The 17,322-nt window shown below is 55.8% G+C and overlaps 1 protein-coding gene across 1 annotated transcript; it reads right to left on the bottom strand.

Moving 5' to 3' along the window:
- Positions 1 to 91: 91 nt before the first annotated feature.
- LOC120690015 (casein kinase II subunit alpha-2-like) lies at positions 92 to 17,240 on the bottom strand. Its single transcript, XM_039972522.1, has 10 exons — positions 16,862 to 17,240; positions 15,304 to 15,433; positions 14,965 to 15,159; positions 3,018 to 3,175; positions 2,621 to 2,711; positions 2,431 to 2,496; positions 1,356 to 1,438; positions 1,214 to 1,277; positions 1,071 to 1,139; positions 92 to 647 (listed from the first exon to the last, which is right to left on the bottom strand). The coding sequence occupies exons 1-10, from the start codon at positions 17,095 to 17,097 to the stop codon at positions 588 to 590; spliced, it is 1,152 nt and encodes a 383-aa protein (XP_039828456.1). The 5' UTR covers positions 17,098 to 17,240; the 3' UTR covers positions 92 to 587.
- Between the last annotated feature and the right edge of the window lie 82 nt (positions 17,241 to 17,322).

Below are 17,322 nucleotides of genomic sequence, written 5' to 3'. Positions count from 1 at the left end.
TGTGGTGAGGCCAGGCGTAGGCCGTTGGATGAGTCTCGGACCCGCTGGATTGGCATGCATTCGGCTTCAGGAGCTCAAATCACACTGCATCTCAATGTAAAAATAACGAATTGGCTTACAAACTGTGGCACCACTTGGTGCTGATTCAGAAACTCGGGCTTACTAATTGTCCAGCAATTGAACGACAAAAGGAGAAGGCTACAAACCAGGCCACTAATGTGGTGAAATGTATTCCATCGAAATGACTACAATCACCAGAAATAAATTTTCAGCATACACAATATCACACCATAATACAAGCAATATTATTAAATCTGTATCGTCCTCTTCAATTAGTCTAAGATCACACGATTTATCTCCCATTACACAAGATTATATGCATGGTGATCCCAAGCTTAAAGATACTATCAAGCTCTGCCATCGACGCCCACATGATGAAGCTGCTATTTTTGCCACTGTCATGGAGTCATGCTACAGATATCTGGAGCAAGATGCTTACTGAACCTTGTTTCAGCTGATGATGCTCAGTAAGAGGTAGGGTGTACATCATAGTGGTTTCAGCTCCATTTCAAGGGCGGGCACCATAATTATTGTGGTCGTGTCCTGCTGTTCTCTGCGGCTCTCACTTGGAGGAAGTAGGGATGTGCCTGCAAGTATTCATGTGGAGCATTTAAGGCAACAAGCCCAAGCATAATTTATAACAAATTTTATTCTTTTTACAACTTGAAGATACAATATTATTCCTAGAAACCTGAAAGAGATTGAGCGTCAAATATCTAGTTACATGCATGCAAACTGATGTACTTCTCATACTATGTAAATGGCTTCAAGATTATATGTTAAAATGTCAAAGTACAGAATACTTTGTTGAAAAATGAAAAATATGTGAAGACTGAACACAGGTAAAATGTAATGTAATTGCAAGATAAAATAACCGGAAGTTATGCAGGGTGGAGCATATTCAGTTAATGACTTATATAATACAAACAGAGCAGGACAATGTTCAACAGGACAGATCTAAATAAGCAAAACTGTTAATCTGCAAAGGTAGATTATCTGTCTGGCTTTACCATAGCTTCACGTGCAGTAAGCCTATCTTGATGATCGTAGCGTAGGAGCTTGTCCAGAAAATCTATGGCCTACAAATATACAAAAAAAACATATTAAGCAACAACCACAGTTAGAAGCAATAAATTACTAGTGCTTAACAAACCTCAGGTGATACTAGATGTTGGTTATCAGCATTAATAAACTTCGACCAGGGTTTTCTACTATGCCTGCATATGATACACATGGAAGGGTTATAATTCATCTAAAAGAACAAGGATCCAACATCTCGAAGAACAATGGTTTACCTTCCAACAAGAGCTTCAAGTTGAGGGTCAAGCTCAATATGATACTTGTTCAAATAAGCATTCAGCCCATCTGTTCCGAGCACCTAAAAATTAATGGGAGGTAGCAGAATTGGATACTGTGCTGGACAATCTCAAACTTATTACTGCATACTAAATAAGCATTAAATAAACAAACATTGGAAGCTATTTTAAACTTTCTGAGGACTTTTCAGATATTTGAAGTCCTTGTGTACATAAGTTGGTAACTTGGCATCTATCACCACAGGCAGATGCTGAGTGCTACACTATGCATGAGGTACAATATTCCAACAATACAGCTTTTTCCAATACTAAAATGCTCAAGCAAGCCCCAAATAAAAAAGATAGCTCTGGTGCATTTTTTTCAGAAGATCAATAACACGAAACCAAGCACACAGGAGACCAGTTACTGACTTGCTGTTATCATGCAGACTGGAGTTACGTCCAGAGTTTCAAATTGGCTGATTTGGATACATGCCATTGAGAACAAATAAGGCAAGTTTCGTGCTAGCCAGCCAGCAGTATTTTTCTCTCATACCAAATCAGCACCAGCCACCAGCCAGTTAGCAGTACTTTTCTCTCATAACAAATCAGCACCAACCAGCAGCCACAGCCAAGCGAACAGAGTGATAGTGGGAGTTGATATGATGGTGTAAGGTTTATCTGATACCGGTCTGTAACTAAACTCATTTATATTATATTATGCAAGTTGTCCCCCACAAGTTTTATCCTTGCAATTATTTCATATAAAGCACAATACCAAACGCATAATTTTACAAAAACAAGCATGTAATTTATAAAATAAAAACTAGCAAATTATAGTCTTGTCTATTGCCTTCATGTGTAGCAGTTTTGGATACAAAAATATAGCTCCTTAAAGAACATCAGCTTCTGAGAAACCAACTATAATTATAAAAGGGAAACAACAGGGTGTAACATTGATTTCAAGGTAAGAAGTCAATTGCATAACAGAAAGCTTCTTAGTCCTAATAAGACAACCAAACCACGAATGCAGAAGCAATTATAATGTGGGATGAAGAATCAAACTTATGCTTACCTTTGCAATCTTCACAAGTTGGTCATGATTGTCATGGCCATAGAAGTACGGTTCCTTGCGAAATATCTGCAGCCATCAATCAGGACACATAAGTAAAAGCTGTGTTATCAGTCACAACTAATTGCCAATGCCCATAGTGTCCAAGATATAGCATTAACCCATGTAAACCATTTTTATAGCCGTAACATACCATTCCAGCAAACATGCAACCAAGACTCCACATGTCCAAAGAATAATCATAGTCTTGTAAATCAACAAGAAGTTCAGGTCCCTTGAAATACCTGAATCGATGTGAGAGAGAAAATATGCCCAAGTGAGATGTCAAAAAGAAAGCATGAACTGTTAGTGAAAATTTGATGAGATTTGCTAATTGATAATATGCTACTATAAAAGTGTATATACATAGTAACTATGATGGTCATTTATGGCATCCACTCGATTTGATTATATTCCAAAAAGATTCATTGATTTTTTTTGCTTAAATTCACTATCAAAACATACAGTTAACACCAAATCAATTGAATCCCTCGTTCATACGCTGCTTACTGACTCAGCGAAACAAGATCTTCGCTCATTTCTCCATGTACCTTGATGCAACACGGACATTATATTCCTTGCCTGGATGATAGAACTCAGCCAAACCCCAGTCTATCAAGCGAAGTTTTCGAAGTTCATGGTCTATCATTACATTGTGGGGCTTGACATCTCGATGCATAATGCCTTGAGAATGGCAATAATCTAGAGCCTGGAATTAAATATTATAGATTGAAATTAGGACAGACAGGATGGTGTAAAAAAATAAGTGGGTTCACTTCAACATAAGAGGCACATCAGTGCTCTCACTTCATATTTCAAATAAGTGGGTGTTGAAACACAAAAGAGCAAAATATTTTTCTTAAAAAATTCAGTAGGCAACATTAAAAACAAGAAATAATCAACCAGATTACATGAATCCATGTTCGTCAATTATTTAATTTTTTTACAACAGCACTTTAATAAATATTATGACTTGGTAAAATGGTATTTTCAGCAATCCAAGGGCAGAAACACATACAGGTATCTAACTGAGTAGAGGAAGCATTTCAAGCAATCAGAGTGCCATTGTTATGGTCGGCGTCACGTACGAAAGGAGGAGGCCGCGACGTGGCTAAGGGCGCGGCCAGGACGCGCGCGCCAGGCGCCCGAGACTTGCGCGCCAGCCTCCTGATTCCAGCGATTAGTTCAGTAATTGTAGGAGGTGATTTGTTTCCTTGTTAGCTGGTTTGTTGCCTAGTTTGTTACCATGTGCCTATAAGGCCTAAACTTGTGGTCAATGGAGAAACCAACTGGAGATTGAGATCAATCTCTCCCGTTCCCCCTTGCCGCTCCACGCCACGCACACACTCACACGCTGGACGCCAGGAACCCTGACGGCGTCCAGCAGCGCCGCCGTCGGGTCATCCGGCCTCGTCCTCCTCCTACCCACGACTACTTCCTTCGCAGCCGCTACGCCTCTGACAATCTGGTATCAGGGATGTCTGGGCCGAGTCCTGCCAACTCCGTTGATGCCACCACCACCTCCACGCCGCCCTCCACTGCGATCACGCCTCCACCCGTCACCGCGCCCCCGACCTCTGCTGGTTTTTGTTAGAAGCTCAATTCTAACTCTCATTGAGCTGAGAGGATGACAATGAACTTGGGGCAATTTTCTGGTTTTCTCATATTCACAAACTCAAAGCCATGCCAACCCAAGGGGCTGGGGATACATACTTATAGGCAGCCAAGGCAGGCAGCCAAAGCTTGCTGCAGCAAAAGATGCTAAGATGCTAGTCAAAAGAACTAAAGCTAGATGCTGTCCTAGCAAACTGACTGTCCTAGCAAGATGCTGTCCTAGCAAACTGAAATATGCTAAAGGAATATATGCCCTGGTCCTTGCAAGGACTCTATGCCTTATCCATCCAGCACAAAGACTTATCCATCATTCTCCCCCTAAGTCTTGTGCGTCGTCTTGCGGGAGGATTGGACCATCCCGGTCCTGGAGCAGAGCTCAAGGAACTTGATCCTCCCAAGGGGCTTGGTGAGCAGGTCTGCAAGCTGGTCCTTGGTGTTGATGTAGCTTGCCTTGATGCTCCCGTCCTCCAAGCAGCCTCGGATGAAGTGGTACCTCACCCGAATGTGCTTGCTCCGTTCATGGAAAACGGGGTTCTTCGCCAAGGCCAGGGCGGACTTGCTGTCCACCCTGAGCTCCACCGCTCCAATGTCTCTGCCGAGTAGATCACCCAGCAGTCGAGCGAGCCAGAGCGCCTGAGTCGACGCAGTGGAGGCCGCTATGTACTCGGCCTCGCAGCTGGACAAGGCCACCACCTGCTGCTTGACCGACTGCCAGCTAACGAGGCACTCGCCAAGGAAGAAGAGGATCCCGCTCGTACTCTTGCTGGTGTCGATGTCGCCGGCGTGGTCGCTGTCGTTGTACCCGACGAAGTGTGCCGCCCCAGGGCACCTCGGGTAGTGGAGACCGTGGTCGAGAGTCCCCGCAACATAGCGGATGATCCTCTTCACGGCCTGCTGGTGCTCCGTCTCGGTCGCTGCATGAACCGACTGACGTAGCCGACGGAGAACGCCAAGTCCGGCCGTGTGTGGGCGAGGTAGCGGAGGCTCCCCACAAGACGCCGGTACTGAGTAGCGTCCACCTCCTCCGCCGTGCTGTCACGGCTCAGCTTCAGCCTCTCCTCCATCGGAGTGAGGGCTGGGTTGCAGTCGGTGAGCCCAGCGAGCTCGACGACGCGCTTGGCGTAGGCGGTCTGTCGAAGTGTGATCCCGGAGTCGTCCTGGTGCACCTCGATCCCCAGGTAGAAGGAGAGAGGCCCCAAGTCGCTCATCTGGAAGGTGGCCTTCATCTCCTCCTTGAACACTGCCACCTCCGCATCCTTGGTGCCGGTGATCACCAAGTCGTCGACGTAGACACCCACCAGCAGGGCATTGCCTCCTTTGCCCCGCCGGTAGATGGCCGCCTCGTGCGGGCTTTGCTCGAAGCCCATCCCCTTGAGCGTGGAGTCCAGCTTGGCGTTCCACGCCCTCGGGGCCTGCCGCAAGCCATAGAGGGCCTTGCGCAGACGTAGCACCTTACCCTCCTTGCCGGGGATCGCAAACCCCGGCGGCTGGTGCACGTAGACCTCCTCCTTCAAGTCGCCGTTGAGAAACGCCGACTTGACGTCCATGTGATGGACACGCCAGCCTTCCTGGGCAGCTAGCGCAAGGAGGAGTCGCACGGACTCCATCCGTGCCACGGGGGCGAAGGCATCGTCGAAGTCGACTCCCTCTTGCTGCACGAAACCTCGTGCCACCAGGCGAGCCTTGTGCTTGACGACGGTGCCGGCCTCATCCCTCTTCAGCTTGAACACCCACTTAAGGGTGATCGCGCGGTGACCGCGAGGGAGATCAGCAAGCTCCCAAGTGCGGTTCTTCTCAACCGCGTCCATCTCCGACTGCATCGCGGCACGCCAGGCCGCGTGTCCCTCGGCCTCTGCGAAAGACCGAGGTTCGCCATCGTCGCACGCGAGGTGCAACTGCGCCTCCAGGTCGTGAGGCACCAGTCCCGGCACCGGCTGGTCACCGAGAAGGTCCTCCATCGTACGGTACCGCAACGGCTCGCCGTCATGGTACGCGTCGACGCGCTCCTCGTCGTGAGAGAGCGGAGTAGCGAACTCCACCGGACTGTGCTCAGCACGAGCAGGTGTCGAAGTAGATGGGCCCGGAGGAGTAGCTATCGGTACTGGAGTGCGCGGCGTCGCCGGCTGTGGTGGTGCAGCCGAGGAACTCGGCGCAGCCGGAGTCGTAGCGGAAGGGCGTGGTGCCGCCGGTGTGGCGGGCGCCGGAGTCGGTGGAGGCTCGGGGACCGGGGTAGGCACGCTCGGCGAAGAAGAGCTGCCTACTCCCCCAGCTCCCTCGAAGTGGACGTACTCGACGGTGAAGTCGTCGCATGTCGGAGCCGAGCCGTCGTCCACCGCCTTGTCCCACGCCCATCCTCGCCCTTCGTCGAACACAACGTCGCACGCCGTGCGCACACGCTGTGTCTCCGGGTCGAGAATGCGGTAGGCCTTCGAACCCGCCGCGTAGCCGATGAACACTCCCGGAGTGCTCCTGTCGTCGAGCTTGCCGATATGGCCAAGCTCCTTGGCGAACGCGAGGCAGCCGAAGACCCGCAGGTGGGAGACCGCCGGCTTGCGCCCATGCCAAGCCTCATACGGCGTCATGCCGTCGAGTGCCTTGGTGGGCGAGCGGTTGAGGATGTAGACGGCCGTCACCACCGCCTCTCCCCAGAAGACAGCCGGCATCCCCCTCTGCTTGAGGAGGGCCCGGGCCATCCCCACAACCGTCTGGTTGCGCCGCTCGACGACGACGTTCTGCTGCGGGCTGTACGGCGCGGAGTAGTGGCGCTGGATGCCCTCATCCACGCAGTACGCCGCGAACTCGGCCGCCGTGAACTCGCCGCCGTTGTCGGTGCGCAGCACGCGCAACTTGCGGCCACTCTCCGCCTCCGCAGCAGCCTGAGCACGCCTGATGGCGTCCGCAGCCTCTCCCTTGCTGCCGAGGATCATCACCCACATGAAGCGGGAGAGGTCGTCGACGAGCAGCAGGAAGTAGCGCCGTCCTCCTGGTGTGACCGGTGTCACCGGGCCACACAAGTCCCCGTGTACGAGCTCGAGCCGCTCCTTGGCTCGAAAGCTCGCCTGCTGGGGGAAGGAGTGCCGCCTCTGCTTCGTCAGCACGCAGACGTCGCAGAGCTGCTCCACGTGGTCGAGGCACGGGAGGCCTCGCACCATCTCCTTGGCGCCGAGCCGCTTCAGGGCCTCAAAGTGGAGGTGCCCAAAGCGCTCGTGCCACTGCCATGCCTCGTCGTCCCTGCGAGCTGCAAGACAAAGAGGCTGGGCCACCCCGACATGGAGGATGTAGAGGCGGTTCTTCCCTCGAACCACCCTGGCGAGAAGCTGGCGACGGTGGTCCCAGATGCGGAGGACCCCGCTGTCGATCACCACACGGGAGCCGCTCTCATCGAGCTGCCCAAGGCTGATGATGGAGTTCCGCAGCGCCGGGATGTAGTAGACTCCGGTGAGCATCCGGTGCTCTCCGGACTTGGCGGTGAAGATCACGGAGCCCACGCCCTTGATCTCCACGGCGGAGGAGTCCCCGAACCTGACGGAGCCACCTACGTCGACGTCCAGGTCGGAGAAGAACTCCCGCCGCCCGGTCATGTGGTGCGTGACGCCGGAGTCGAGGTACCAGCCATCGACCCTGTCGTCGTCGGAGCCGTTGCCGAGGAGAACTCGGGCACGCGGCTCGTCGAGGTGGAGTAGAGCGGTGACAGGCGGTGCCGTCGGGTGCGGCTCCATGTCCCCGTGGAGTAGGAACAGAGCCGGCTCGTCATCCGGCTGGGCCTCCGCGACGTGGGCTTGGCCCCCACGCCTCCGCTGCGGGCAGTCCCTGGCCCAGTGGCCGGGCCTGCCACAGTTGTGGCAGGCGTCGTCTCGTGCCGCCTTGGGCCTGTCAGCGGCGCCGCCCTGAGCATCTCCGCGGGCGCCACCCTCGGCGCGCCCTCGTGCCCCGGCTTGGGCACCTCCGCGCCCCTTTCGCGGCTTGCCGCGCTTGCGGCCACCTGTCGAGGAAGAGGGCTCCCCCCTCCTCCTGTCACCGCGCCGAGCCTCCCACTGCTCCTGAGTGAGGTGGAGCTTCCCACCGATGGAGATGCCTCCCGAGGGAGGCTGTGGCTCGTCGCTGTCGACGACCTTGAGGCGACCTATCGCCTCCTCGATCGTCATGGTGGAGAGGTCCAGCAGAGACTCGATCGAGCGAGCGGTCTGTCTGTACCTCTCGGGGACGCAGCGGAAGAGCTTCTCGACGGCTCTCTCCTCGTCGTAGGTGTCGTCGCCGAACTGCACCACCTTCTGCAGCAGTGTTGAGACGGAGGGCGAAGTCATCAACATCCTCACCTGGCTTGAAGGCCAGGTTCTCCCACTCCTTGCGAAGTGACTGGAGAGTGGTCTTGCGGGCGCGGTCGCTGCCGATACGTGCCGCAGCGATGGAGTCCCAGGCCTCCTTGGCAGTTCGCTTCTTGGAAAGCGTGAACTGCATCTCGGACGGGGCTGCTGCGATGAGAGCATCTAGCGCCCGTCGATCCTCATCGTAGCCGACGTCGCCGTACCGGACTGCCTCCCACATGTGCCGCACCTGGAGCTTCACCTCCATGACTGCGGCCCACTCGACGTAGTTGGTCTTGGTGAGGGTGGGCCACCCACCGCCGGGACCGACGTCCCTGACCACCGCCTGGAGGCCGTGGTAGCCGGGGGCGCCGCCGCGCACACCCCAACCAGGAGCGCCGCCACCGCCCTGCGCGCCGCCTCCGCCCTGCGCGCGCGCCGCCAGGGGCGCGGCCTCCTCCGCCGGGTGCGCGGCCCATTGGACCGTCGCCGGGCGCACCGCCAGGCGCGCCGCCGTCCAGGCAGCCGCCGGGCGCACGGGCCCCTGGACCGTCGCCGGGCGCGCCGCCGTCCAGGCCACCGCCGGGCGCGCGGGCCCCTGGACCGCCGCCGGGCGCGCCGCCGTCCAGGCCATCGCCGCCGGGGTGGGCTGCTGCCCACCGCGTGGTCCGCTCCCGCGCTCTCTCCCTCTCCAACTCCTCAAGGTCCTCGTCGCGGTGGCGTCGCCGGCGATGGAGCCGCTGAGGCTGCCGCGCAAGGTCTCAACCTCGACCTCCGCCGCACGCGCCGCATCCTCCGCCTCCTCTGCTTCCACCTCCGCCCTGGCCGCTGCCAGCTCCGCTGCAGCTAGCCTGGCCGCCCTCGCCGCTGCTGCAGCGGCTTGAGCCGTCGCTCGCCTGCGCTCCTCTGCCGCGGCGAGCTCGGCGTCTCGCTGGCGCCGTGCGCTCGAGGCGACCGAGCGCTGAGACGGTGCGTCGGACATGGCGCGCCTCCAAGGGGCTGTTGCGTGGAGAGGGGGAAGGGAACGGGGAAGAAGCGGCTGGTGCAGCAGCTGCTGCTGCTGCAGTTGCTGGAGCAGCTGCTGCTGCTGCTGGAGCAGCTGCTGCTGCTGCTGCTGCTGCTGCTGCAGCTGCTGCTGCTGCTGCTGCAGCTGCTGCTGCTGGTGCTGCAGCTGCTGCTGCTGCTGCGCTAGCTGCTGGTGGTGGTGGTTGGGCCGCTACAGAGGCTTGGGAAGGGGAGGAGCAAGAGATATCCAACCTACAGGAAAGTACGGCTCTGATACCAGATGTTAGAAGCTCAATTCTAACTCTCATTGAGCTGAGAGGATGACAATGAACTTGGGGCAATTTTCTGGTTTTCTCATATTCACAAACTCAAAGTCATGCCAACCCAAGGGGCTGGGGATACATACTTATAGGCAGCCAAGGCAGGCAGCCAAAGCTTGCTGCAGCAAAAGATGCTAAGATGCTAGTCAAAAGAACTAAAGCTAGATGCTGTCTTAGCAAACTGACTGTCCTAGCAAGATGCTGTCCTAGCAAACTGAAATATGCTAAAGGAATATATGCCCTGGTCCTTGCAAGGACTCTATGCCTTATCCATCCAGCACAAAGACTTATCCATCAGTTTTGACACGCTGGCGGCAGCCATCTATGGCCTGCAGCGCCAGATGGGTCAGCTAGCAACCAGGCTCTCCGTTCGGGACGGCCCCCGGGAGTCGCCGCCGCCATCGTCCATGCCATACGGCCTGCAGGGTTTCGGCGGCATCTCTGCGCACGGCCTCCACGGCGCCGGACCCGTGGCCTCTGCACCGCCCGCGTCAGCCATCGTGGTGCACACCGAGGGATCGTCTCAGCTTCCTCACCCGTCGACGGCGGTGCCCATAACGCAAATCGCGTTCCCACACTCACCGTCCCCGATTCCCAACCTCGACGACCAGTCGCCGTACATGCCGTCCTACGACGCTCACGCGGACACGCTGGGGGTGCCGCGGTTCCACAAGCTCTCCTTCCCGACCTACGATAGCAAGGAAGATCCCCTAGGGTGGCTGAACAAATGCGACCACTTCTTCCGTGCCCAGCACACTCCTGAGGGGGACAAGGTGTGGGTCGCCTCGTTCCATATGAGCGGCGTGGCCCAGCACTGGTACTTCATGCTAGAACGCGACGCCGGCGACGTGAGCAACATCTCCTGGGCCTCGTTCAAGACACTGTGCCAACAGCGCTTCGGACCCGCACTCGGCACCAACCATCTCTCCGACCTGGCGCGCCTTCCGTTCCCCGGCACAGTAGTGGGCTACGTCGAGGCGTTCCTGAGCAGGATGGCCCACGCCGGTCTGCTGTCCCCGTTGTAGCAGGTTCAGCTCTTCACCGGCGGCCTTCCGGATCCAATTCGCAACGACGTCGAGCTCCAGGCGCTGGCCGATCTGCAGCGCGCCATGGGGCTGGCCCGAGCCTACGAGCGCCGCGCCTTGGCCCTCGCTGGCACTGGGACCGCCCGCGCGCCGCGCCCGGCTCCGCGCCCCCAGCCCCTACCGCTGTCGTCGCCACCGTCTGCGCTGCCGACCCCGACACCAGCCACGACGACGATCCAGGCCCCTCCGCGCACACTCCGACGCCTCTCACCGGCGGAGATGGTCGAATGCCGTCGCCAGGGGTTGTGCTTCAACTGCGACGAGCAGTACGTCCGCGGTCACAAGTGTCAGCGCCTCTTCTACCTCGAGGTCACGGACCCCGACGACACCGACCTGCCGGAGGAGGCAGCGCACCAGGAGGAGGCAGCGCTGATCTCGCTGCATGCGATCACCGGCATCCGTTCGGCCGACACCATGCAGATCCGTGTCGCCATCGGCCCCCATGTGCTCACGGCCCTCCTCGACTCCGGCTCCACCCACAACTTCGTCAGCGAGGTTGCGGCGCATAAGGTGGGCCTGCGGTTCGACGACTCCAGCGGCGCCCGAGTGACTGTCGCCAACGGGGACCGCGTCGCCTGCCGTGGCGTCGCGCTCAACGTCGCCATCCGCGTCGACGACGACCACTTCCAGGTGGACTGCTACGCGATTCCCCTCGACTGCTACGACTTGGTCCTCGGGGTGCAGTTCCTGCGTACCCTGGGGCCCATTCTGTGGGACTTCGACGACCTCTGCCTGGCGTTCTGGCACCGGGACCGGCGCGTCCTGTGGCACGGCCTCGGATCGCCCCGCCAGGCCGACCAGGCGCAGCACCGTCTACACGCTGTGCGCGCCACCGACGGAGACCTCCTCGACCGCCTGCCGGCCTCCTTCGAGGACGTGTTCGCCACGCCGACGAGACTTCCGCCTCGCCGTGACTGCGACCGCCGCATACACCTTCCGCCGGGCACCACACCGGTCACGGTCTGCCCCTACCGCTACCCCCAGCTCCAGAAGGATGAGCTGGAGGCTCAGTGCAACGCCATGCTGGAGCAAGGCATCATCAGGCCCAGTACATCGCCGTTCTCCGCCCCGGTACTCCTCGTGCGCAAGTCTGACGGCACGTGGCACTTCTGCGTCGACTACCGCGCCTTGAACGAGTGCACGGTGAAGGACAAGTTCCCGATCCCAGTGGTTGAGGAACTCATCGATGAGTTGCACGGCGCGCGCTTCTTCACCAAGCTGGATCTGCGCGCCGGCTACCACCACGTGCGCGTCCACCCGGACGACATCGAGAAGACGGTGTTCCGCACCCACCACGGCCACTTTCCTAGTGATGCCATTCGGCCTCACTAACGCGCCGGCCACGTTCCAGAGCTTGATGAACGCCGTGCTTCGCCCCTTCCTCCGTAAGTGCGTCTTGGTGTTCTTCGATGGCATACTCATCTACAGCTCATCCTGGACGGAGCACCTCCAGCACCTACGCGCCGTCCTCACCGTCCTGCGCGACAAGCTCTGCGTCAAGCGTTCCAAGTGCGCCTTCGCCACCACCTCGGTTGCGTACTTGGGGCACGTGATCTCCTCAAGCGTGGCCATGGATGGGGACAAGGTCGCGGCGGTTGCAACATGGCCGCAGCCGACGTCCGCACGTGCGCGGGGCTTCCTCGGCCTCGCCGGCTACTACAGACGCTTCATCAAGGACTTCGGCACCATCGCGGCGCCCCTGACACAGCTGCTGCGCAAGGATGGCTTCTCGTGGACCGACGACGCCACGACGGCGTTCCGAGCGCTCCAGGTAGCGCTGTCCACGGCGCTGGTGCTGCAACTCCCCGACTACACCAAGCCCTTCATGGTGGACTGCGACGCCTCGGGGACGGGGTTTGGCGCCGTTCTGCACCAGGGTGCCGGACCCCTGGCCTTCTTCAGCAAGCCGTTTGCCGCTCGCCATCTGAAGGTGGCCGCCTATGAGCGCGAGTTGATCGGGCTCGTGCAGGCTGTCCGCTATTGGAGGCCGTACCTATGGGGGCGCCGCTTTGTGGTCCGCACGGACCACTACGCCCTCAAATATATGCTGGATCAGCGCCTCTCGACGGTTCCTCAACATCAGTGGATCAGTAAGTTATTCGGCTTCGATTTTGCAGTCGAATACAGGCCGGGGCGCCTGAACACGGTCGCGGACGCGCTGTCCCGCCGCGAACCGGAGGAGCCGCGCTCGGCCATGCTCTCGGGGCCGACGTTCGCGCTGTACGACGACCTACGGCGCGAGCTTCAGGCGGACGACCAGCTCCGCCACCTCCGCGACTCCATCGTCGCCGCCCGTGGCGCTCCCTGGAGGCTCGACAACGGCCTCATCCTCTGCAGGACCCGCGTCTACGTGCCGCCCACCTCGCACGCCATGCCGGAGGTCCTACAGCTCGCGCACACGGCGGGGCATGAGGGTGTGCAGCGGACGCTGCAAAGGCTGCGCCGCAACTTCGCCGTCGACCGCGACCGCGCCGTGGTGCGCGACTTCATCCGCGCGTGCTCCACCTGTCAGCGGAACAAGACGGAGGCGCTCCACGCCGCCGGCCTCCTCCAGCCGCTCGACGTGGCGTCGCAGATTTGGGCCGACATCGCCATGGACTTTGTGGAGGGCCTCCCCAAGGTCAACGGCAAGAACATCCTCACGGTGGTTGATCGGTTCTCGAAGTACGCTCACTTCATTCCGCTCGGCCACCCCTACACGGCGTCATCCGTTGCTCGCGCCTTCTTCACCGACATCGTCCGGCTACATGGGATGCCTAAGTCCATCGTCAGCGATCGTGATCCCGTGTTCACCGGACACGTCTGGCGCGACCTGTTCAAGATGGCAGGCGTCAAGTTCTGCATGAGCACCGCGTTCCACCCCCAGACTGATGGCCAGTCCGAGGCGGCGAACAAGGCGATCGCCATGTACCTCCGCTGCATCACGGGAGATCGTCCTCGCGCTTGGCTAGATTGGCTTCCATGGGCCGAGTACTGCTACAACACGGCCTTCCACTCCACCTTGCGCGCGACGCCGTTCCAGGTGATCTACGGCTGTCCGCCGCTAGCTCTCCTCCCATATGAGCCGTCTTCGTCGCGCACGGCCACGGTGGACACTCTTGCAGGACCGAGATGCCTTCCTCGCCGACGTCCGTGACCGTCTTCTCCAGGCGTAGTCCTACGCCAAGCGCTACTACGACGCACATCATCTACCCCTGGAGTTCGACGTCAGCTCTTGGGTTTGGCTGCGGCTCCTACACCGCCCAGCTCAGACCTTGGCCCCCGGCGCGCGCGGCAAGCTGGGTCCGCAATATGCTGGGCCATTCCAGGTGCTGGAACGCGTGGGCGACGTCGCCTACCGCCTACAACTTCCGGAGGGCGCCCGCATCCACGACGTCTTCCACGTCGGCGTCCTCAAGCTGTTCCATGGTACACCGCCACCGTCTACGCCGGCACCGCCTCCTCTCCAGCAGGGACATCTACTCCACGCGCCAGAACGGGTCCTGCACTCCCAACTCCGCCGTGGTGCTTGGCACGTTCTCGTTCTTTGGGCTGGCCTGCCCGAGAGTGAGGCGACGTGGGAGCCCGTGGACGCCATGTGCGAGGCCTTCCCCGACTTCCAGCTTGAGGACGAGCTGTTTCCCGAGGGAGGGAGAGATGTTATGGTCGGCGTCACGTACGAAAGGAGGAGGCCGCGACGTGGCTAAGGGCGCAGCCAGGACGTGCACGCCAGGCGCCCGAGACTTGCGCGTCAGCCTCCTGATTCCAGCGATTAGTTCAGTAATTGTAGGAGGTGATTTGTTTCCTTGTTAGCTGGTTTGTTGCCTAGTTTGTTACCATGTGCCCATAAGGCCTAAACTTGTGGTCAATGGATAAACCAACTGGAGATTGAGATCAATCTCTCCCGTTCCCCCTTGCCGCTCCACGCCACGCACACACTCACACGCTGGACGCCGGGAACCCTGACGGCGTCCAGCAGCGCCGCCGTCGGGTCATCCGGCCTCGTCCTCCTCCTACCCACGACTACTTCCTTCGCAGCCGCTACGCCTCTGACAGCCATAGTCAAACTACAATATAGTACCAGGAAATTGTGGCTTGTAGGGCTTAAGTAAATAAGCAACTAACTGGAAGTATCTATCTTGAACAATATTGTAAGATCTATAGTGTAATGTGTTAAATATTAATGGCAACCTTGAGTAGCTCGTATATGTAGTAACGGATGTCATAATCTGTCAATGTGGGGTACAAAACTTTGAAGTCTGTGTTGTTGACATATTCAAAGATCAAGCTGGGGGTCTTCGAATGCTGATCTCTGACAATATCAAGCAGTTTAATAATGTTTGGACCTCCACAGAGATTCTGAAGTATTTTGATCTCCCTTTTGATCTGCATAAACATATGAAAGGTATGTTAAAAGACAGCATATAAATGACTATTTAATTAGTAATGCTCGGGCACTCAGCTCCTATCATTAAAGGGAGAACATGGACGAAAAATGTTACGAGAACGGCCAACATATTCCTTTAATACCTTCTTTTTCTTGACAGGCTTAAGGATCTTAATGATGCATTTCTCATTATTGTTAACATTGATGCCTTCAAAGACCTCACTATATTTACCTCTTCCAACTTTCCTGACAACTTCATAGTCATCCTGCTCACTGGTAAAAGACATCATGATAGTTAGAAAAGCATTATCTCCATATAAATACAAAAAGGTGTAAATCAAAAGGGCAGATTCGAAGGAAAATCTTGGATTTGCGTTCGAAAATAGAAAACATGAATATACTAAAATCGTTGTGATGAAGTACTGAAAATGCAATCGCTTTTTCTCTATAGTCTATATCTTTCCAAAGAAGAGACAAGACAGAAAACAAAGTTGCCACGGTTGTGCTTTTATCAAGACATCTTGTAAAAAATTCATCACTAACTAGGAAAACACCATATATTATAAAATGTCTGATAACATACTTAAGAAGGTCTGCATCAAGCGAAAAACTGTGTGCTTTCTCAGGTGTCACAAAGTAATAAAGTGCAATCAACTAAGTATCAACTACCAACTGAAAACAGCATAGAAAAAAAAACTGATAACATACTTCAGAAGGCCTGCATAAAGTGTGTACTTTCTCAGGTGTCATTAAGTAATAAAGTGCATTCCACCAAGTATCAACTACCAGCTCTGTGCTATGGCGTATATGATTTCCAGTATGCATGGGAAAATGAGCTACATGTTTTTCGTAGTTGCATAAGGTGGTGAAGCATAAATTAGTATGTGTGTTCATCCTCATAACTCAGATTCTCAATCAGATCAAAACTTCAGGTGTGACTTAATTTAAAAGTAAATTGTTTAAACTCAGACCAGATGTGACATTTAATAAATACTAATTTTAATTTTCAAACAAAACAATCAATTTTTAGCTTGATCCTAAAACCGAAATTGAGATCCAACAAAATTGGGCCTCTGTTTCTTTAAACACTAGGACTTAGTTAAGAAAAGGGTGATCCACTTATACCGCAAGCCACCAAAAGGTTAACTACAGCATATCAACAAAAAAGAATCTGATAATAGTAAGACATTACTACAATGACTAAAGGTAATATGCACCGCAACCAACCAGAAAAAATAGCCAAAGGAATTAAGTTGGTCCTGATAGAGATAAACAATGCACCATCAGTACATGGTCAATAGTGATTAGTGAAACAATTGGGTAAATGATGCAGCTATAAGAAGGTTGGGTATTTTTTTAGTCTAAAAAAAGGGTTCTATTGTGGTATTGCCTCAACATTTGTTGCCACTTCAATCTTCTGCTCCTCCTAATTTCTAAATTTTCATACAGCCCTATCTGTACCCTGCTAAACCAGATAAAATGATCATGCAGCTCAACCAAGCCTTGTAGTGAAGAGGAATTCCCTCCCCCTTTGATGCAGACAAACACATAATGAAGTCCAAAAGCAGCCAAGCAGGCCTCCCAGTACTAATGATCCCAACGGTGATACATACGGTCATACGGATCACATGCCTAACCGCGAACGTGCAAGCTGCGTCAAGTGGAGTTAGGACGTGACGTGACGTGACGTTAGCGCCTTACCCCCATTGGACGGTGAGCGCCTCGTAGTCCCAGTACTCCTTGGGGCGCACGACGTTGATGTCGGCGTAGACCCTCGCCTTCGACATGGCGACCCCGGATCCCGCGGCGACCGAGGCTGCGCGCGGGCGCGATACGGCGAGGAAGGAGGACGCGAGAGCCGCGACGACGACGGCCGCGGCGGCGGCGGGCTTGGCGATGCCGGTCGGCAGGCGGTCCCAAGGCGGCACGCCGATCATGCGGCGACCATCGCCGGCAGCGAGGCGGGACGGGCTAGGGTTTCGGCGGGCGGAAGGGGGGAGGACGAGGTGGAGGCGGAATTTCTCGTCGGGCTAATTTAATTAAGTTGGGGGAGATAGAGATGACTAGAGGTGAGAAGAGGGGGACGGGGCGGGCGGGCGCTGGAATCTGCTGGCTTTTCGTCGTCGACAGGTAGATTTCAGGTTGCAGGCGGGCGGGTTTTT

Source organism: Panicum virgatum, chromosome 9N (assembly GCF_016808335.1).
Source record: "Panicum virgatum strain AP13 chromosome 9N, P.virgatum_v5, whole genome shotgun sequence".
In the NCBI taxonomy this organism is placed as follows: domain Eukaryota; kingdom Viridiplantae; phylum Streptophyta; class Magnoliopsida; order Poales; family Poaceae; genus Panicum; species Panicum virgatum.
The sequence above is the reverse complement of the archived record's forward strand: the minus strand, read 5'-3'. Positions and strand labels throughout refer to the sequence as shown.

Bases quoted from the DNA above. Each gene is read 5' to 3' on its own strand.
- LOC120690015 (XM_039972522.1), bottom strand. From the start codon at position 17,097: ATGATCGGCGTGCCGCCTTGGGACCGCCTGCCGACCGGCATCGCCAAG. The intron at 1,439-2,430 runs GTAAGCATAAGT...ATTAATTTTTAG, and splicing joins AACTTGTGAAGATTGCAAAG to GTGCTCGGAACAGATGGGCT. The intron at 1,140-1,213 runs GTTTGTTAAGCA...GTATATTTGTAG, and splicing joins AACATCTAGTATCACCTGAG to GCCATAGATTTTCTGGACAA.